Source organism: Pleuronectes platessa, chromosome 16, assembly GCF_947347685.1.
Source record: "Pleuronectes platessa chromosome 16, fPlePla1.1, whole genome shotgun sequence".
Classification (NCBI taxonomy): Eukaryota; Metazoa; Chordata; class Actinopteri; order Pleuronectiformes; family Pleuronectidae; genus Pleuronectes; species Pleuronectes platessa.
In genome coordinates, this window is record NC_070641.1 from 15894470 (window position 1) to 15916642 (window position 22173).

A 22173-nucleotide genomic window follows, 5' to 3' on the forward strand; every position below is an offset into this window, starting at 1 on the left:
GTGTTGAGTGATGACCCGTAAGACCTTTGTGGATCATTTCACATCGTCCATTAAGTTGAGTAAACATGTTGCCAAGTCAAGTAGCCTGTTTACAGTTTGGTGCAGCTGCCTGTGAGTGAAGCTTAAGAAAAGGAAAGAATATGTCTAGTTTTGGGCCAATTTGTTGTTGTTTAACTGTTTTGTTTAGCATAGTGTAACATATTTGTAGATCTAAAACAACAGATGCCTATTGTTATGTCCCAAAAAGATCTCCCGCTATTTAGTATTTTTGAGGCAATATTTGCAATTGTCAAAGATTGTTTTTCGAGGCTCTTATCTATAAATGGACTAACTAGCATCTGAGAGGCTATCGCTTCAATTTGATCCACCCAGAGCGAGAGTATTGAATCCCCTAGTCCTCCCTCCTCTCATTGAATTGCATCAGGGGTTGCAGTGGCACACAAGGCTCTTACCAAAGCAATATAATGTAACGGCGACAGCTTGGCAGCCCCACTGGAGGGAAGTGAATCATCCTGTTAGCTCATCTCCCACCCCCCTACACACACACCAGCCTCCTGTGGCTCATAGGCACAGTGGGTGGGGGCAACCAAGCATCTGACAATGCAGGCTGTGATTGTCTGACGCACACACACACACACACACACACACACACACACACACACACACACACACACACACACACGGCATGCATTCAGTCAAACGCTAATGGACCAATCAGCTAAGCAACACAAACAACCACCTTGTAAATAAATCAGGAACAGCCTGCATGAATCATTTGTACGGAGGACACCTGCTAAACTCATTATGAAACCATGATTTGTGGTGTACATGCACAACATGTTTGTAAAGAAGGAAGCATGTGTTGTTTGTCTAGAGAGGGCCAGAGCAGCATGCCATGATTCAACGCTGGAAAGAAAGATGTGACTCGGTTCAAGCAAGGTTTAGTGACGATCTACTGTAGAAAAAAATGTTATATACTGACAAATGTAGTAGGTAAACATAGTGAGAATGACCCTAGCAAGTTGGCTGCTCAGACTAACATTTGAAATTCATAAATTGAGGCAAGACGACATACTTAAATTTTATCAGTGTTGTTTTATTTCTATGCATTTTCTAAAATAAGCGCCAAAGTAGTGTATTATGTTATAAACTGATGTGTCCACTTTTTAATATTATAATATTATAAAGTGGACACAGCTTCGAAACTGCCTCAGAATCCTTAATCGCGATATTTAATTTGAGCTGACCACACTGTTTGGAAAGAGGCTGTTTTTAAAAGAATACAATCTACATTATCAATCAGAAAAATGTTTTACTGATTGAGCTGTTCCATAGTTTGTTAAGACTTATTATCAAAGAACCCTATGGGGATGAAAGACCCCTATCACCCCAGTCACACAACAATGTTCTGCCTGCTGCCATCTGTCTGAGCCTGGTGGTTTGAGCCTGGGCCCAAACCACCAGGCTCAGAGACAGTTTTTTCCTCCAGGCCATGAGACTTCTCAACCCCTGCATCTGTCACTCGGTCATTCAGTCTACTCAGTAGTTACATACTTTATTTTAGTTTGAAAATCCGTTCCCAAGAAGCAGAGGATCACAGGCCTTAATGACTACAGACCAGTCGCCCTGACCTCTGTAGTAATGAAGACCTTTTAGCGCCTCGTGCTGACCCACCTCAAGACCATAACCAACCACCTCCTCGACCCACTGCAGTTTGCCTACAGAGCCAACAGGTCCGTAGACGACGCAGTCAACATGGGACTCCACTACGCCAGGATCCTGTTTGTGGACTTCAGCTCCGCATTCAACACCATCTCCCCAGCTCTTCTCCAGGATAAGCTGACACAGCTGACTGACCTGAGCCCACCTGCAGGTGGATCACTAACTTCCTGACCAACAGGAAGCAGCGCGTGAGGCTGGGCAAGCTTGTCTCTGAGACCCGGACCATCAGCACTGGAGCCCCTCAAGGTTGTGTGCTCTCTCCTCTCCTCTTCTCCCTCTACACCAACAACTGCACCTCCAGCCGTCCCTCTGTCAAACTCCTGAAGTTTGCTGACGACACAACCTATATTGGACTCATCTCCAATGGGGACGAGGCTGCCTACAGAGAGGAAGTTAACAGCCTGGCTTCCTGGTGCAGCCAGATCTACCTGGAGCTGAACGCTTTAAAAACTGTAGAGATGGTAGCAGACTTCAGGAGGAGCCCAGCCCAAACAGCTCCCCTCACCATGTGCGACTTCCCAGTTAAAACAGTGGAGTCTTTCAGATTCCTGGGGACGATCATCGCACAGGACCTGAGGTGGGCGGAGAACATCACCTCCATCATCAAGAAGGCCCAGCAGAGGATGTTTTTCCAGTTTTTTCCCCATGGCAGTGGGGCTCACAAACAAGCCCCCTGCATCACACTGACTCTGTATCACACTGACTCTGCTGACGCCCCCCCCCCCCCCCGCCTCGCACATAATTTATATCTCTATATTATTGGAATTATCACCAATCTAGGCACCTTAGAACCGCACAAAACTCTCTTACAGTATATATTGTTGTTCAATATTGTTGTTGTTTTTATATTGTTGTTTTTAAATTGTTGTTTGTATATTGTTGTTTGTACAGTGCACCAACCACACCAAGGCAATTTCCTGTATGTGCAAATATACATGGCAATAAAAAGAGGAAGTGTCTGAAGGAACGGTATCGCAGGTCGTTCCTTCCTGCAGCAGTAAGACCACACAACCAGCTCTGCTCCTGGTTAAAACACCACAATGAGTATGCACTGCACTTTAACACTTAGTTTAAAGGTTGAGTGTGTAGGATTTAGTGACATCTAGTGGTTGAGTTGCATGTTGCAGCTGAATACCCCTCACCTCACCCCATCCTCTTCCAAACATGACAGAGCACCTGTGGTAGCCTTCAGTTGTCATCAAAACTCAAAAGGTGTTTATTTTGTCCAGTCTGGACTACCGTAAAAACATGGCGGCCTCCGTAGAAAGGACCCGCTCCTGATGTAAATAAAAAGTATTTAAACATAAAGGGCCCATTCTAGGGTAAAGAAAACTAGAATTTGGGCAAACACACTAGGATTATTTTATATTCAATTTCTGCCAATAGATCCCATTCAACTACATCTTACACACTGGACCTTTAAGTCTCAACTGTGCGATATTCACTATGCCATATTTATCTGTCTGTCAATATCAGCGGTTCATGTGCAATCCATTCACTCTACATATCCTCACACTGCATATAATTCTTCCTGTCTTTACACTGTATATACTAGTCTAATTACCTTCATATGTCTCTATATTTAAAAAAAATTATGTATATATATATATATATATATTCATTTCACTAAAGTATTGCATGTTACTTATTGCTTGCTGATGTCTTTTGGACTTTTCACCATTGTTGGACTAATAAAGGACTTATTATCTGAATGACGCAGATTGAGAAACGCATCGACTCCATGTTGTGTGAACACATTGTGCCTCCGTGTTGCTCTTTGTTGTGCAAGAGGTGCAAACTTTTGTGCTGGTCTGTATGTTTTTTTGTTGTTTTGTTTAACCTCCTCAGCACTTCTGCAGGGGGGCAGCCAGCGCCTGACCGGGGCCGGGCCGACAGGCGGCGCAGTCGGACCGGACGGTTCCGCCTCCAGCCCGTGAGTCGTGGACGGACCGTGTCGGTGTGAAGGTGAGTTGAGCTCAATGTCAACACAGCAGCTAAAACCTCCCGATGTGGCGACGCAGGAACCGAACCCGACTGACGAGCGGACGCGTCTCCGCTGTGACGAAGTGTGACAACGCTCGCCGGAACTCAGTCTGGGTTGTTAGCTTGTTGCAACGCTAGCCGGCCGCTAGCTAACTTGGCTAGTAAAGTTAGCTGTTGTCAGAAGTGAGCGGCGACGTGACAGTGTTGTTTGTGATCAGAAACAAGGAGCTGGGCTTTTTGGTTAAATCCAGTAAATACACAAGCGCAGATCTCGAATCAGCTGCGTCCAACAGTCGGTGTTTGAGGGCCCGAGCTGCTCTGCATGATGTGCTGATGTGTAAACAAAGCCTGTAAACAAAGGTCAGCTTTTAAATCTCACGTTGCTTTGTGTCCCTTTGAGAGTAAACGAGGTGGAAGGTTTCAAGCAACTCAACCAACTGACAGAAGGAAACTTTCTTTTGACAACCACCATCATCATCAACGTCATCATCGTCAACAACGGCTACAGTGAATAGAAGTGGGGTGACATCAGCTCCCCCCCCCCCCCTCTTTTCTCTTTAGATCGCTGCTTCCTCCTGGGTAAGGATCAACAGAGACTGGGGAATATAAGAAACCGTTCTATCTGTTATTTGGGACATAAGGGGATTCGTTTATCCAAAAATTAAAGTTTACTCGCGACTATGCCGATAGAAGGTTTAAGTCCACAGAACACTTTTGGAGTTTCGGGGGTAAAGAGCGTTGCAGCCAAATCCAATACAGTTGCAGTAACTGGTGACCGACACTTCAAACGTAGAAAAACAACAGAAAATGACTTCATACTGAGGTGTCATCCAAGTGTCCGTAAAACCCGACATTCATGTTCTACTTGAAAATACATGTTTTTTGCCAAATCGCCTCTGTTACCCTCTGTTAAGGCATAGTTTGGGGTGAACTATGCCTTTTAAATTACGATTTCTCTCAAAAGGAAACTTTAAAATAATTCTGGCAGTCTCTTTTTCCACAAAACATAAGGGGTACATTATGTTCTGTAGCCTTTTCCCGTGAGTGTAGTTCTTACTGTGACTCATATCATATATGCTTGGCTCCTGTGTTGTTGTTGCTGTGATTTACAAAATATATATATTTCAGATTAAATCGCATATGTACAATTAAAATATGATGAATCTTAAATATATCTGATGACATTGTTTTTTCTAATGTGATACTGCTACATTAATGATTTTCACTTAGAGCACACCACTAATGTCAGCAAAGAGTATGGAGACAAAGAGTGTGTCCAATGGAGCGGGGCCTGTGTATGAAGACAAAGAGGACAGCCTCAGGTAAATGCCGTGTTACCGTCTATCATAGGACAATGAGGAATAACATTACAGAAGAATCAGGTTGTTTCTGTCAAACACATGTTATAGCTCCTGTTATTGTTTTATGTCCCTCTCCCCAGTCCTGAAGACCTGTCTGAGGTGCTGGCAGCGGGGACCAAAGAGGTCCATGAAAAGGCGGAGAACACCCAGTTTGTGAAGGATTTCCTGAGGGGACGAATCCGCAAAGAGCTCTTCAAGGTCAGTTTGGGGGTAAAAAGTGTACTGATAAATATGTAGGTAAAAGAGAAAACAGAAATATTTAAAAGGAGAAAAGCCAAATATCTCACTTTTCTGTCTGGACTCTCCAGCTCGGCGCCGTGGCTCTTTACTACACCTACAAGGCCATGGAGGAGGAGATCGAGAGGAACAAGGACCACCCCCACTTTGCCCCGCTTTATTTCCCCGCAGAGTTGAGTCGCCATGAAGCTCTGGCCCGTGACCTAGAGTATTTTTATGGTCCAGAGTGGCAGAGCCAGGTCAGCTGCTCCCCGGCCACCCAGCACTATGTGGACCGTATCCACCAAGTGGGACAGGAGGACCCAGTGCTGCTGGTGTCCCACGCCTACACCCGTTACATGGGGGACCTGTCTGGGGGCCAGGTGCTGAAGAAAGTCGCGCAGAGGGCCTTGAAGCTTCCCACCACAGGAGAGGGCCTGGAGTTCTATGAGTTCGATGCCATCCATAGTGCCAAAGCTTTCAAGCAGCTGTACCGCAGCCGAATGAATGAGCTGGAACTAGACATGGAAACCAAGAAGAGGCTCGTGGGGGAGGCCGTGAAAGCCTTCAACTTCAACATGGAGGTGAGAGGCAGTGCAGGAGGAAAGTAGGTCAAGAAAATAGAAAAGCTACTGTTGGGTGTTTTGTTCCCAGGTGGTGATGGTGACATGGTTAAATTAGGTAATCAGGAATCAGGCTGCAGGAGCCCAAACATTAGTAGGTGTGCTGCTGCTGCCAGCTGCTGCTCCTACGCTCTGTGCTGTGTGCATCAACCTAACCTGACGTGGCTGTAACGCTAATCCAGCCACATGATTGGTCCGGCACGGCTCTGCTCTCATTGTGATTAACTGTTTGTGTTGTGTGTCAAACGTTGTATCGACCGTATATTATATTTCTATAGAGGAAAAGTTATTTTGCGTTAATTATCGTTTAATCGCTCAGCCCTTTACCGAGGTTGTCTGTATTGATTATTAACAGCCTTTGTCTTCGCCTTTTGTGATTGTTTTTTATATCAGTTTGGTAAATGATGATCATACTTTGAGTACGCAACTACATTGATAACAATACATATGCATGTGTGTTTGTGCTGGCAGGTGTTCGAGGAGTTGGAAGAGATGGGGAAAACCATCCAGGAGGATGTTTTAGATGCTGGCTTGCCTGTCCACGGAGCCACGGGTGGTGACATCAGCAAATGTCCCTACTATGCTGCCAAAATGAGTAGGTTTTCATACTTCTCTTTGTATGCATCATGCTGCTATGAGGAACTGTTGTGGGGTTGTTGTTGTTAAGGTTTGTTTTTCTCTTTTTGTGCTTCCAGCGGCGTCGAGTGGAACGGCATATGCCGGTCAACTCGTCATGGCCGTACTCCGACACCCAACGGGACAGGTTCTGTTTGCGACTTGGATTGCTGCTCTGGCTGGATTCGCTGCATGGTATCTGATGTGATCCCACCTCCAGCCTGTCATTTTGCTGCTGAGAGAGAGAGAGAGAGAGAGAGAGTGAGAGGGAGGAGAAACATTGAGGGAAGGCGAATAAGGAGATTGAGACCATTTCATAGTTTAATACAAACGTTCTTTAGGGGTCCAAGCTAATTCAATATTGCACATTGCTAAAGAGGGAAGCTGACAGGAAATATACTTGGTTTTATTGGACTATTAGCACATCAACTCCATCCATCTCTCATGCTATGCCTTGATGTGTAGTTTCTCCGCTTCCTTTATACTATCCCTCCAATTGATGTCCATTCAGAGTATCTGGTCATACCTCAAAACCTTCTGGAGCTGTTTGCTGATACTGGCACAGAAGCACATTGTGTGAATAGTTTACTTGAAATGACTTTTTGATGCGACCCACTTAAAAACTGTAACTGGCTTTACAGCTTACAATGATGCACCTATTAATGCTAAAACATACTATGCAGAGGCTGTGCATAGAAAAGCACAAATTTGTTTTAAACATTTAAATTTGAAATTAAGTTTGATTAAAATGCAACAGTGCTTTTTAAAATGTAGTGTGTGTAAACGTCCCTGTACACATTGATGACGGTTCCAAACATAATCTGAGAATACAATACACTGTTACACAAGTTCAGTTCTTTTTTTCATACTTGGCCTCCAGAAAGTTAGTACATGTGCACAGACAAGTGATAGGAATAGGAAGCTGTTGTTCAAGACATAGCACACCTACACTTTGACAAGTGCATGTTTTATTCAAACTATTTCAGATAATTGAATGTCTACTGATGCATGTTGAAATGATTTAATTATTTGCTTTCGGTTTTTAACCTATATTAAGTTTAAGGTGTAAACAGAGACAGTTTCTCTGTTTGAGAAGGACATTTTCTTCTAATATTAATGGTTTATCTTCATTCTTCTAATAGAGCTGTAGTATATCTACTTGACGGTTAGTTATGTATGAGGTCTTTTACATCTCATTTGTTTTATGTTGTATCCACCATCGCTACAACTGTGTACCCATCATCCATATTGTGTTGTGTATGACTTTGAAGGAAGTTTTCTCCTGTTAGCACAAAGCTTTTGTGTCGCTTGTACTGTATGCAGTGTAATTAATTTAAATTTTCACCCTGACACAGTATGCTTGTTTCACACAGAGTACCAAAGGATATGTGTTGATGGTTACAATTAAACCAGGATGATGTGCTCTCAACGCATACTGCATGTGACTATGTAGTATTCTTTCATTAGCAAAGCTCATTCAGGACAACAGCTGGAGTGCAGCTGTTGTTCACTAGACTGGCACTCAGTAGAGCTCAACAGAGCCGTATAGGTTCATCTCTGATCCACGCAGCTTCCTTCTACCAAGTTGTGTGGTTATTGGTCAAGTAGTTTATAACATTAACCCGTTTACTGACAAATCAGAGATGAAAACACAACCTCCTTAGCAGAGGTAATAAAACCTCCACCCATTTATCAAGGAAATGTCACCAACATTAATATTAATAAGAAACACAACAGGAAATTAAAAGTAGAATGTTTCTAGAATATCTAAATAGTTGACAGGTAATTTTCTGCTGGTCGACTTATCAATTCATGTATTATTGCTAATTTTCCCCTGCTACTAAGTCTATGGGGTTTTTATATTGTGTTTTATGTAAATTGTTTATATTGGTTTATTTTTGTCGTGCACTGATTGCTGGTTGTACATCAAATTGCCCTTGAAGGATAATAAAGATTTTCTTTTATGGACAACTTTAGTTAATCCACGCTGCACAAACCAAGCAAGAGCAGCAGAGGAACCCAGCAACCAGCAGGGGGCAGCCTCACGACATCACGTGCAAACAAGCAGCAGCAGACTATGATTCTTGTAGGCGTCAGAAGACAAGGTTGGAAACTACTGGGTTTCTTTTAACAATAGGTTTTGAAAGCATGTTAAATCATCCAGTATCTAAAATTAAAAAATGTAAAAGTAACTTTTAAATAAGGCTGTCAAATATATGTAGTAAAGTAGGAAATATTTGTATGTGTGTATCAAAAGCAGCATACAATGACACGGATGCACACACACACGATAATTTGTCCATCTACTTAGTGTGCTTAGTTCCTCATGGGACCCAGCAGGCGCTGTGGCCTAGTCAGTAGTGTGACCAGGTTCAAACCCCACTCCTTCCCCGTCTTCATGCCGGCCATATACGGAACTCTCAAAGTTGGCAGGATGTCCGTAAATTTAAATTAATTAAATATAAAAACTGAATTTAATTTTAATTTAATAAAATAATTTGTTTTTAAATTAAATTTAATTGTTTTTATATTTAATTTAATGTAATTTAACTTAATTTAATTTAATGTAGTTTGGTTTAGTTTAGTTTAATTTTAATTTAATTTAATTAATTCAGTTTTGATTTTTTTTAATTAAATTAAATTTACCTCAAGATTTTCTACTGCAGGGGAGGACATTTTGTCGAGACATTCATGAAAGATGTACTCGTCACCATGAGGCATTGACATATGTAAGCTGAAAAGTAATATGCAAATGGCAGCCAGATGGTCTTCTGTATAATTTGGCACAGACCACTGACAGTATGGTACAGACATTCACACTCAGAAGATGTCTGTGCCGTCTAGTGGAAATTTCAATATCTTTCATGACAAAATGCTTCATAACTAATCAGCAGTAATTGTACAGAAGTTTATGTTTTTGTTCCTTTAAGTAGCTGATGGAAATCACATTTCATATTCTGGAAACCAGTTATTGACCCTGTGGAATATGTTATATAAAGCAGAACCTAATAGGTAAATGAGTGACCTCATTAACGTCTCAACACAGGATCACTGGGGATAATATTACAGCTACTCCAAAAAAAAAAAATGCAGGTTTATTAGGTGCACATGTGCAATGCAATCTAATCTGATACAATCTCCCTGTAAAAAGCAATTCTACACGTCGTTTGTAATGTTAGAAATGCATATGATGAGGTTGAACCGTATCTGTACAAATATGATAAATATAACAGGTTTAAGTACTATTACTTAAAAGATTTACAAAAAACTGGCTTTTATCCAGACCATAGCTTTATTGTATCTGTACAGTATATCTCCTCTATATGACATATTGTGTGTATGATCTAGCTGTCTATGCATACATTTTATTACAGTTCAAACACCAAAGTGATGCCGGAGTTAAAGGATCGACAGATGAGGGTGACTGTCAGGAAAATGACATTTCCATTTTTTAATCCTACATCAGAGAGAGTGAGAAATGGAGACACTCCCTCACTGTCCAACACTTAAAACACAGAAGTAAACATTGAGTCTGACGACATTGGACCTGCGATGTGTGACATTGCTGAGAATTAAATTGGAAATGGATGAAAACACAAGAAAAACATACGGATGGACAAAGGCATCAGGGCGATTTAATCGGTTTAATCGATTTAATCCCAAATAAAAACTTTTGACTGTTCTTATTCTTTGTCAATACAATAATTAATTTTTTGTGCACATTGATTCTGTAACCTTGTGGCATTCAGCAGAAAACCCACACGCACACTCATAATATAAATGGCCAGTCTTTGTAATCAAAGTATCCTCCGTGGACATTGGACAGAGAGGTGAGTGGCTGCTTCATCCCCTCGTGGGAGGATCACCTTGGGCAGATAAAAAGAAAAGGCAATCCTCTTGTTTATCCACTGCGGGGTGTGATAGGTGGGTCCCTACTGATCCATCCAGAACCCTCATAGTCCTCATCCACCACCCACTGCTTCTCAAGCCTCTGTCCCCTTTTCTTTGTTTTACACTGTCCTCATCCTCTCCGCCTGCCGACCTGCAGGTGGAGTCTCTCAATTCCAGGATCTTTTACCTTGAAGAAAAGAAAAATGAAATTGTTGGAGATTTGGTTTTCAACAACTTTAAAACTTGATCTCCCCATTGTCCCAACTTATAGAATCTTTTAACACAACTATATTTTTCTTTAGAAGCACTTCCAGCCACTGACTTTAACCACCACGAGTACACTTGGTTGTCAAGCTTGAATCCCCATGTTCGTAAACTAGCTAGCAGGCTTGCTAGAGAGGTATTTGTTTAACCCATTAACTTAACCAGAGAAAGACAGACGATGCAGTGCAAACAGGAAATAATAACTCTTCTTCTTTAGTCTGGCACAGTGGAGTAACTTTATGATAAGATTTAGAGGTGACATGCCTTAAATAATTAAGACTCATCCAATCTGAACGCAAGACAATTTATTAGTTTAAAGATTTTTATTTCAATATTTAATTAAAGACTTTTTAAGGACCCATAAGCCCCCCTGAAAGAAGAAAGTAACCCCCCCACCATGTTTTTACCCAGCCTCACACTGCAGCCCTCACCCGGATGATTTACAATGCGTCAGCCAAATTAACCAGCCCACATCGCCCAGCCCTTCTTAAACCCCATCTCAGTAAAGGAAAGCAGGAACTGGCAGGTAAGAGAAAAAGTGAATTTGTGAGTGAGAGTGTTCCTGTTACCTGTAGTGGTGTTAGTGACGCCGCTCACCGTCCCCTCCACATCTGTCTCGTCCTCAGCATAGCTCATCAGCAGAGCCCGCTGTCTGTCTGTCAGTGTCCTGCACACGAAAATAACTTCTGTTTACTTATTTATGTTCATTGTGATTTGGAGAACTCTCTTTTCTCATAATAAGTTATACAAATAGATGAACAAGATGTGTGTTTGCCTTACTTGGGTACTTTTATTTTGACATGGACATAGTGTTCACCGTAGCCATAGCCGGTGACACGGGCGATTCCCTTCCCTGCAAGTCGGATCTTCTGGTCTGTCTGGATTCCTGCAGGGATCTGAAGAAGGGAGAGTTCAAATTAAAACCATCTAGCCACATCTTTTAGGATGTGTTTGATGTTCCCCCAAAGAATGAACTAGTCTGCTTACTGATAAGTTGAGCGTTTCATAAAGGCCCTGTGTTCTGGCCGTGCCGCCCAAAACGGCTTGTGCCACCGAGACATAAAGGTCAGAGTGAAGGTCGGCACCGTCCCTCCTGAACACTGGACTTTTCTGGACCTGGACACCAAACCAGAGCACAAAGAAGGATTTCAAAAAAGCAGGACACCCAGGTTGCTGAGTTTAAGAGCTCAGACAGCTCAATATCTCCTACATGTCCACACGCAGACATACAACACAATCCTATTAACAAGGAAAGCATGCACTGCGTGGAGAGCTCTTTCTGGACATACGCACCTTAAACGTGATGAAGATCTCCTTCTTGCCAACAGGCATTCTGACAGTCTGACCATTCTCCACTCCTTGAAACAAAAACCAGAGTCAGGTGGTGACACATAAGCTACATAAAATGATGACTTTCCTTTCTCATGGTGTGTGTGTGAACATTTTCACTTTCTCATTAATATTTCATGATCACTTGGTGATAAGAAGCACAAAAACAGAATGCAGAGCACAGAGCACGTTCATCTGGAGAAGTAAAAACTATTTCTCCCATTATTTTTCTATTCAAGCATAATGAATCTACAGCTGTATTTAACATGGATATATAAAACTAATTAATTGGGGTATATCAACCAAAATAAAGGCAGTGGAATGTAACTGACCTGCAGGCACAGGGACCGTCACAGTCTGCTTCTGCTTGGTCTGTCCGGCCCCACGGCAGGAATTACAGGGAGTGGAGATGACTGTGCCTTTGCCTCCACAGCGGCGACATGAGGAGCGCATCACAAACGGACCCGTGTTCACTGTCTCCTGCAGGTGGGGACGATACACACGTTTGGTAATGCGACACACATGTGAACACCTTTACGAGTGGCGGCGGTTCAGAGCTCTCACCATGCCGGACCCGTTGCAGGAGTGGCAGTGCTGGACCTTGGTGCCTGGTTCGTGGCCCTTACCATCACAGCGCTGACAGGTGGCTTCCATTTGAAGGGATATCTCTTTGTTGACTCCCTTTGCTGCCTGAGTGAAGGTCAGCTCCATGATGTACTGCGCCAAGACAACAAGAGAGAGTTAGAAAATCATTAATCTGCATTAAACACAGATAAAAAATACCAAATTTGAATCAGGTGAGCTCTAAAACGCAAAATCAGGTGCTCTCCTTGACTTTAGTCCTTTTTTCCAGTGTCCCACTAACCTCCTGTGGCTGATCGAACATGGCATTGAAGTCACCAAACCCTCGTCCTCCTGAGAATTCCCCAAAGATCTTGCGGAAGAGCTCCTCTGGATTCACGTTGCTGTTCTGTCCAGTCCAGTAGTGCTGCCCTCCACCAGCCTGACCAGCGTCAAAGCCCGCTGAGCCGTACGTGTCGTACTGCTTCCTCTTTGTTTCGTCGCTCAGGATCTGAAACACGGGGACAAGGTTTTAAACAGTGCATCGCAAAAAGAAAACACAACATTGCGGGAACAACCAATAAAGAGTGAGAACAAACCTCGTAAGCTTCAGCCAGCTGAGCAAATTTTTCCTTGGCTTGCGGGTCCTCTTTGTTGGTGTCAGGGTGGTACTTTTTGGCCATCTGAGGAAGAACAAACACACCGTCAACTACTGTGAGGATTGGTCAGCTGAGAACCAGAGCAGCCCGTGGACACACGTCGGGCAGGAACGGACCTGGTAGTAGGCTTTCTTGATCTCTTTCTGGGTGGCTCCGCGAGGAACCTCCAGGATCTGGTAGAAGTCCTGCTTGCTGCTCGCAGGACCACTCGTGTGAAAGTTGTGTGTGCAAACTGCATGGGGGGATTTGAGACCTGAAAAGTATTTTATTAAGATTTAAATGGTAAGATAGTTTCATATAAAAAGGAATGAAGCAGAATGGTGCAGACCAGCTAATAACAAAGATGGGTGGTTCTTTTTTTTTTCTTTTTCAGTTCACTGTTATTAGTATTTTGCATTTGAATATCTGTCTCTTACTTTCAGTTATTATTGCAGCCGTGTCTTGCTCCATCATTGTTGTCATTACGATATATTTAATTCGAAAAAAGTGTCTTCCTGTTGTTGCTGTTTGTATGTCCTGTCAGTTCTAACATAAACATCATTAACCACAGTAAATAGAGGAGAAGAGCAGTTTAATCATGACTTGATAACTGACAACACATTGAAATGCGGTTGTTTAGCAGGTCTGCATTGTTTCTTTTTTTTATTGTTGGTGAGTAAATAGCAAAAGCAAAAACAAATGTTAGCAATGTCTGTCTGACAGGTCAAATTCAACCTGATGACTGCAGATCCCAGTTAGCAACACCGATCTCTCGTGATCAGCTCAAGCACGAAGCTAAAACGTTTGAGTTATAATGTCTTCGTATCTTTAAAGCTAATTGTTATTGTCTTGAACTGCGTCACATGCATAAACTTGTAGAAAACTAGCCTAGCCTAGCCCAGGCCATAAGGCGAATGCACCACTCACCTGACAGCCCTCTCAATGTCACGGCTCTCCCTGCAGCGCCGCACGCCACGCCGCCCGCCCGCCACACTGTATCCGCGCCCACGGTGGAGACACCGCGGACTCCTCCATGACCGACGCCCGCTGCGGCCCCGGCGGCCCGGCGGCGGCCAGAGGACACCAACACTGTGATCCAGCGTGAGGAGCAGCGAGCAGCCGCCATCATTTCTTCAGTCGCTTCGAACCCACTGCGCATGACCGGAAGAGAGTGGGAGGCACCGGAAGCAACAAAGATGTTAAATTTGACTCAAGATGCTGCTCTCTGAACGAAACGTCTTGGTCTGAAATCACTTGCTCTTTTTTAGTTTTTGTTCTGGTTTCGTTAATTATGACGACAATATCAGGTGTCAGCAGGAAAAAGACACGAGGGAAAACAAAGTCTTGATATAACGAGAATAAAGTTTGATGTTAGATATAGATATTAAATATATCTATTAGATAAATATATTTTGAGAAGAGGAAGATTTAGCTTTGTTGTAATTAATTGAGAATAAAGTCATAGTGTTCGAGATATATTTAGATATGAGCAGCAAAGACAAACCATGCATTCTCGTAATACGTCGACGTAATTCACATAAATTTAGGGCATTTTCTCAAAGTATCACAACTAATTATACTACATCGTAATTGAATAATTGTATGTGCATGAATTAAATACGTGATAACATTTTAAGTTGTTTTTAAAGCTGACTGTAAACATAGACAAATAAATTGCATCCGTTTTTAAATGCTCTCACAAAAAGCTGTTAAATTGGAAAACCCTACAAAGCTTTGCAAATACATTTGTGTTTGTGTATCGTTGTATTATTTCATTTAAAAGTTTTTTATTTGATTTCCTGTCAATCTATTTGTTGCGTGTTGTTCACTGGAGAAGTTCCTTGAATTCAAAGAAAGTGAAAAACGACAGCGGATTTTGTTATATTATTTTATTTTAAAAGAGGAACAGAACTAGAAACAAGTGACCATGGGGTTGTCCTTTATAACGTACAAAAAGCATGCGCACGTTTTATCCACCAGGGGAGCGCTTGGCAGCACAGTGGGGGATAAAAGCCGAAATCCGCCCCACCAAACTACTCCGGTGAACAAAGCGAGCAGACAGGCGGCTGGGCGAGCTGTCAGCTGATCCCAGTGAAGACAGCGGAGCAGTGACACACACACACACACACACGCGCACACACACACCCGGAAGGCTCGACAGTCAGTGTGAGAGTGCAGCATGAACCGCTTTAAGACCTCCAAATTCAAAAACACCACTCCGAAAATCCCCAAGAAAGATGTGAGTAGCTCCCGAGCGTCTGGGCAGAGCCAGCTGTTTTCGAATGTTCCCTCCTAGCTAACATTAGCACTGGTTATTAGCAGCTGCGCTACTTCAGCGTGTTTGTGCCTGCAAGGGATGTGGAACTTCCTGCATCTGGAGGAGAGAGGCACAGGGGGGAGATCTGAAGCGGAATCTGAAGAAGAACCAGGAGCCGTGTGTCTGCACTGATCTGCTTCATCTGATCATACAACGAGGCCAAATCACAACCGTCCCATTATACCACAGATCACTGAGTTTGCTCCTCAGCAGTCTTTTTGTCCTGCAGAGGTTCTGATTGGACACTTCTGCCTCTCTGCGCAGATTTCCTGTGTCACTCAATGAAACAATTCAAAAAACAATGTGGCAGTCTGAAGAAGCCTCCCTTCAAGTGATGGCTCTCCTGCTTGGTGCAAGAGGCAGCTCGTCTGGCCTGTAGTGTTCTTACACACACACACACACACACACACACACACACACACACACACACACACACACACACAGACAGATAGATGGATGTACTTTGTTGATCTCAAATTGGGAAATGATTGTGTTACAGCAGCATGTCCAGGGCATTGCACATAGAGCGAGACACTTAGAGATGACAAAATAAGAGACAAGTGTGCAAAATTGCAGTAGTTTGCATGGCTAAAATAATTAAATATAAGATGTGCAAAATTAAATCAGTAATCAGGGAGTTTCGGTGTGGACAGAAACTATAGGGCTCATGGTCTGCCGTTAAAATAATCATCCTCAGGTTAATTTGTTTGAAGTTGCCTGCAGCTCTGTCCTCGCTCAGGTGAACTATGTAACCCCCCCCCCCCCCCCTTTGTTTTTTACTGACGCAGTAACATGTTTGGCATGTACATTCAGAGACACTGGATGGTCTCGGTATGTCTCTCTCTCTCTCCAATCTCCCGCACAGGATCAGCAGCATGAGGTGCTTTGCTTGTGGTGAAAGTCAAACCGGCCCTTTCACAGGCCAGTTTAATGTGGCTGCTCCAGTCCAAAGAGAAAATGTGGGCGAAGGTGTAAAGGTTGTGAGAGGAGGTTTATTGATAGGATGGATTTAGAGATATGACGATTATTGATTTTTTTCTTTTTCTTTTCACAACAGCTTCAAATTTCCACATGGTGAGAGATAAGTCACAGGGATTGATTTCTTGTGACGTCTTTTCTTGAGGCAGACCCTGAGGTGTCCCATTGTATTCCTCCTGTGTATAGGCCTCGATGACAAAGGCCGAAAAGACCAGATATTGTACATTTGATCTCTGCTGCGGAGGTTCTATTTTCCTCTGTTTGTTTGTTTGTATGTTATTAAGCAGGATTACGCAAAAACTACTGAATTGATTATCATAAAACTGTTTGGAAGGTAGCTGTATTGGTCAGGGATGCCCACTTTTTGTGAGATGGTGCTTTTCGACATTTTCCTTAATTTCCTTAATTGGTGAAATTCAAATGTGGTTTCATAAAGGGGACTTCAGGGGAATTGGTCAAGGTTTGAACTCTATTTCCTTCTAGTAACCAAAATGGATTTCACAGTAACGATGGCCCTTGTGTAAAAGATGGTGTCCTTAATATTATCCATGCAGGAGAAGATGCTCCTTCCTCCAATTCATCCTCTTGTTAATTGCACTCTTCAGGCCAAGCGTCTGTCAGGGTTGGTCTCGTAACAGTTTTCTGAGGAGCCGCGGAGGAGAATTTGTTGGAGCATGTTGTGCGGACACTCTGTCTTCCTGCTGCTCTCGCCTTGTTCTTGTTATGAAAGAGGCTTTGAGAGTTTCTGTGCTGTGCAACTCGGGTTGGGGGGGGGGCCCTCCCACTTCCTCAACACTCTCTCAGAGGAGCTTGTGTGTGTCTGCGTGTGTGTTTACGTGCTCTGAACTAGATCCTCCCTGTTCATGTCGGTCTTTTATTCTGTGTGCTTTGACACCAACGTGGTCGTGCGCTCCTAATGAAAACAGATTAGCCGGACATGTTCTTATCTTGGGTTTTTCAGTGCAGCTGGCTGGTGTTCTCCTGTTTGCACACGTCACATCTGCACTCGTGATTCTCCTCATCTGTCAAGTTGCATTTTTATACACTGTGGTCTGATGAGTTACTGATTCTCCCCTCTGTGGTGTCGTCTGATCCTAATTATCTGTTTTGCTTCCTCTGCTCTGCTGCTCTCTGACTTGTGCGATCTGTGTCTTCAACTCCAGGAGTGGATCAACAATGTCCGGGCCGGTTCCTTCTCCTCCCAGGGGAACCACATCAAAGCCAGCTCCAAGCTTGTGGCCTTCAACACCGATCAGGCTGGTAAGGCTGCAAAAGAGTGGTCAGCGGTTTGCACCAGAAGAAGAGTCCACCGACTGCAGTTTGAGCAAAGTGCTTCAGTGGCGTGGAAGGATTTTTGGGACATTATTTTGAAATGTCTCTGTCTTGTTTGTGTGATGTGTCTCCAGGTGGAGGTTTGCTGGGCCTGTCTTCAGTCAAACCTGGTGCAGATGGCCAATGGACAGTCGCTCAGATTTCCTGCCACTCTGGTAGTTTTTTCTTCATGATTTTATCGGCACATTATTTTCTGGAAGGACACTGAGTCACATTAGGAAAACAAATACCTTGAAATTAACCATGCAGCCTACACAGCTGTGATCCATCTAATTGTTATTTTCCCCTTTCCCAGATTTAATAACTGATTTGGACTTTTCTCCTTTCGATGAGAATCTGCTGGCAACATGTTCCGGAGATGAAATGGTGAGCTCATCGGTGGAGTCGTTTACTTTCTGTCTTTAACCTTTTCCTTCCTGCCTTTCTCTCCTTCTTAGCATCGATCTGCCTTTGTTTTGCTGCAGTAAACTTAACCCGAAGTGCACTGTCCATCCTCTATGGCTTTGTTGTTCCTGGCAAGAATTGAAATACAACATAAACCATCTCAGTTTATGATGACTCCCTTGCTCTCGGCACGTTATTCTCAGCCACAGGTGACCCGGCTCTCTGGAATCTGCTGGGTGTGAGCCTGCATCTCCAGACTCAGCAACTTGGTTTACCTCAGATAACTGTCTCAACCAACCATTGCCACACATGGACCTTTAACACACAAGCCAGAGTTGTTCGCAGTGCCCAGCATCTGCAGCTCACTTTCACTGCTCGCCTTTTCACCAGCCTGATGCTGAGCAAGTGAAATTAGAGCCAGACTGAGAGAATGCACCCACCTCTGAAATATGTATCAGGGGATTTATTTTTACTGACGCATAATCATACAGTTTCACTTCGTCTGCTCCCATCAGCTAGAAATCCAAACCTGATCTGGATGCTGACCCTCTGGCTACTCCAGCGTGCTACGTTCAGTGTTTTCATTTTGCTGGACTCAGAGAGAGGGTTGGAGGAGATTTAAGTACAAACCCCAACCTTTCTCTCATCTCTTGGTGTGATGCTGCACCCTGACATCTGAGCTACCTGCTGTACTGATCTTTTTTTAATCCCGGCCTGCACAACTTCAGCAGAACTAATCACAATCTTGATTACACAAGTCTGATTTGTCGGATGTGGCTGTAAAAACACCTGAGTTTACCGATCATAAGCATTTCATTTGATGACCAAAAGAGCAGGAATTCACTGAAGTCTGAGGACTATTTCCACCATGAATTATAAGCTTTTATAAAATGTGAGTGCACATCATTTTGTTTATATTCCACTGTGCAGGTGAAGCTGTGGCGTTTGTGTGATCCAGAGCTGGAGCAGCCCAGCAGCCCAGAGCTGACCCTGCATCCAGGGCAGGGCAGGCTGGAGCTGGTGCTCTTCCACCCCACCTCCTCTGGCTTACTGGCTGTCGGCAGCGCCAAGTCTCCTCTGATCTGGGACACCAGCCGCCAGGACGCACCCTTAGCAGGTAGCTACAGCTGGCGGCCTGAGCTGCACACGCTCACACACATTTGGTCGTGAGCACTCACACGTTCTGTCTTTGTCGCACATCCTGCACTGTCTATTACATTAAACATTTTAGTATCTGTCAGTTAGTCATTAAGTTTCGTTGTGGCCTGTTTTGTGTCTGTGTTTAACCAAAGTATATATTTAAAGTCGAGTGAAGTGGTTGGTTCCCTTTTTTCTTTTTTTTTCTTTTTCTTTCTTTCTTTGGGGACTGTCTGACTGACACTGCCTACGTTTTACAGCCCTGTGGCTCTGTCTCAGTGCTGGAGCAGCAGAGGTAATGTTTTGGTTTGCAGTCCTGGTCCCAGTCTCCCAAGACTGGCCTCAGGATGTTGTCACTATCCTCTGGCCTCACCACACCCCCCATCCCTACCCCACCCCAACACTGCAAGCACCCCTCCTTCCCATGACAGCTGGCCTGGCTGCTGCTGCTCACTGCTGATAAAACTTTTTGTGAGCCGTACACCCCCCCCCCCCCCCCCCCCCCCCCTCTTACATCACTCCCATTCCACATTCATATGCAGTTAAGGAAAAAGATCTGAACGATGACACAATCTATATTTGAATAAGTGCCTCTGTGTTTAAAAAAGTGTTTATCTCTACTAATTAAGTTCATGTCACATCACTTTGTCTGTGTCTTAACCCCTGTGCACACTTAAGGCACTGCAAGCTAATGTGTGTCACGCTCTCAGTCTCTCTCATATGCTTTAACTGTAAAGACGTATGATCCATTCCTTGATGTGTATCACCCCCATCTTTGGTGTGTTATTACGTGTTTTCAGGTTTTCATGTGCTTTTTCTACGGCTTCATCTCGTCCCTGCCCTGTCAATCTGTGCTAAGTCTTTGTGTGATCATGTTTTTTTATTCTTTGCACCATTTTGTCCCTGTCTAACATGTGTTTTGCGTCTGTAGTCCTCCTGCTCCTGTCTCCTCACTAATGTTGACATGTGCGTCTGCAGTTCTGGAGCAGCACGGTGACCAACTGCAGAGCCTGAGCTGGAAACGGGACGGCTCTCTGCTGGCCTCCTCCTGCAAGGTGAGGGCAACTCACACTGCACCTGGTGTATTGCAAAGGCGTGATAAAGTGAACAAGCTGCATTTAGTTTCACTCCCTTTCGCCATCTTCATTTGTGAATATCTCAAGGTATTGCTGTAGTTGCAGTGAGTGACCGCTAGATGCCGCCATTGGCTCACATTCGGTGCAACTTGCCTCACTTTAGCCCTCTGCAGCTCCTTATCTGTTTATATGAGGTTTATTTCATCCAGATGTCAACAGAGGTGATGCTCATAAAAGAGGGTGGAGGTCACATCATACATTTGATTAGGAATTAGTGAGCAGTTGTTTACCGGGAAAAAAATTGAATAAAGTTGGAAAGTCTGATGACGTAAAATACCTAAGAGCCAGTTGGTTTTAATACGGTAATAGTGATGACAAAGCAGTTAAAGAAAATCCTGGCCTAGGTTGATAGAGAGCCTGTGGAGATTGGAAACTGTTTTAACTTGGCAATGACGACACTAACAAGAGAACACGCCCGAGTGCGAAGGATAAATCTGTCATGGCTTTTGTTTTGTACTGACCCCACCTGACCTTAAATCTCTATCCACAGTACACAGCCCTGTATACCCTCTTAAACCTAACTGTCCCTAGATGCAAGCTTAAGTCACGTCAGGCCCCAAAAAAACCAAATTGTTTTGACGTGCACAGTAGTTATGTGGCGTACGCGAAAAAGCTCCAAAAAGGGGAGAAAGTCTCCTTGGGGTTTTTTATGCGTCCATATGGCTGTACTCATTGGTGTCATCAGGAAATAATCACAGCGCTTGAAGGCCTTTCCATTAAGTTGTTAGTGCGTTGTGTAGGAAGAGGAAGGAGGGAGGTGGTGTGGGCGTAATAGTAGGGGGCAGCGAAAAAAGGGGTTTATGGGTTGAGATTGTTTCAGGAATATATTTGGTTTTATAGGAGATTAAAATAACCATCTGACTGCGCACTCGAGTTAATATCTCCGAGCTTTTTAAAGTACACATAGACTGATGTTAAAATGAGACAGCGGCCCCCGGTGTTTACGAGAGATCAAATCTGATGAACTAACTGCTGTTGGAGACCAAATAAACGTTGACACAAATGTGCGCACTTAACAGGCATGATTGTCAGGCCAATCTCCCTTGTTTGTCTTCGCTCTGACAAGTAACAAATTACTCCGCCCATCACATGCTACCTCCAAATTATGACAATTACTCTGACAGGGTAATGCACCAGATCAACCTCGGCCTCAGTGCAGCTTGACAGAACAAGGCACCTGGAAGGAAAGGGAGCATGGGGGGGGGGAATGGTACCAAGAACAGAGCCGGGGGGGGGGGGGGGGATGGGAACAAGAACAGAGCCGGGGGGGGGCTCTTAGGCTCTTACCCGTTCGGGCTCTGGTGTCATTTAACCCAAAAGACCGCGTTCAATCTCTTCAATCCAGCTTATTAAAGCAAATAGGGCCTGCAGACATGTGGGTCCAATCCCCCCCAGCCCTCCTGTAGAGTAAACATTGGGGGTACAGGCCTGGGATGGGGGAAGATGAAGGGGAGACCACCGCCCCAAAGAGCAGGAATCATGATGGGCCTCACTCCGACCGAGAGACATGTATATTTATGACACACTTGGAGGGAGAAAGGCGCCATTCAGTTTGGCGAAGGGGAATCCACAGGTACTGTGGGCTGGGATGGAGGAAACTCTGTGTTTATCCAAATGAACGGCTGACCTGGGTGGTGTGCTGTTTGAAAATGGAGTGCCGCTGGATTTATGGTCCACGGTCCACCT

General features: G+C 43.9%; 3 protein-coding genes across 5 annotated transcripts in view; 2 read left to right on the forward strand and 1 right to left on the reverse strand.

Annotated features, from left to right (window-relative positions):
- Window positions 1-3608: 3608 nt before the first annotated feature.
- hmox2b (heme oxygenase 2b) lies at window positions 3609-7953 on the forward strand. 2 transcript variants are annotated; one of them, XM_053443534.1, is made up of 7 exons: window positions 3614-3687; window positions 4106-4284; window positions 4936-5027; window positions 5147-5264; window positions 5375-5866; window positions 6377-6500; window positions 6601-7953. In XM_053443534.1, exons 3-7 carry the CDS (start codon window positions 4948-4950, stop codon window positions 6726-6728), a joined length of 942 nt encoding a protein of 313 aa, XP_053299509.1. In that variant the 5' UTR covers window positions 3614-3687; window positions 4106-4284; window positions 4936-4947; the 3' UTR covers window positions 6729-7953. The 2 variants fall into 2 exon arrangements, with proteins under 2 accessions (XP_053299508.1, XP_053299509.1); XM_053443533.1 differs by lacking the exon at window positions 4106-4284 and having other exon boundaries at window positions 3609-3687.
- Window positions 7954-9793: 1840 nt separating this feature from the next.
- On the reverse strand, window positions 9794-14332 carry dnaja3a (DnaJ heat shock protein family (Hsp40) member A3a). 2 transcript variants are annotated; one of them, XM_053443051.1, is made up of 11 exons: window positions 14131-14332; window positions 13341-13477; window positions 13165-13248; window positions 12870-13076; window positions 12569-12721; window positions 12337-12484; window positions 11969-12033; window positions 11663-11791; window positions 11456-11571; window positions 11245-11342; window positions 9794-10598 (listed from the first exon to the last, which is right to left on the reverse strand). In XM_053443051.1, the coding sequence occupies exons 1-11, from the start codon at window positions 14330-14332 to the stop codon at window positions 10579-10581; spliced, it is 1359 nt and encodes a 452-aa protein (XP_053299026.1). In that variant the 3' UTR covers window positions 9794-10578. The 2 variants fall into 2 exon arrangements, with proteins under 2 accessions (XP_053299026.1, XP_053299027.1); XM_053443052.1 differs by lacking the exon at window positions 14131-14332 and adding an exon at window positions 13641-13689.
- A 952-nt stretch (window positions 14333-15284) lies between these two features.
- coro7 (coronin 7) overlaps window positions 15285-22173 on the forward strand; it is a 97708-nt gene continuing 90819 nt past the window's right edge. The window contains exons 1-6 of the mRNA XM_053443541.1: window positions 15285-15442; window positions 17662-17758; window positions 17905-17985; window positions 18126-18196; window positions 19145-19331; window positions 20330-20406. Coding sequence (XP_053299516.1) covers window positions 15383-15442; window positions 17662-17758; window positions 17905-17985; window positions 18126-18196; window positions 19145-19331; window positions 20330-20406 — 573 coding nt within the window. The 5' untranslated portion in view covers window positions 15285-15382. The remainder of the gene's footprint in view (window positions 15443-17661; window positions 17759-17904; window positions 17986-18125; window positions 18197-19144; window positions 19332-20329; window positions 20407-22173) is intronic.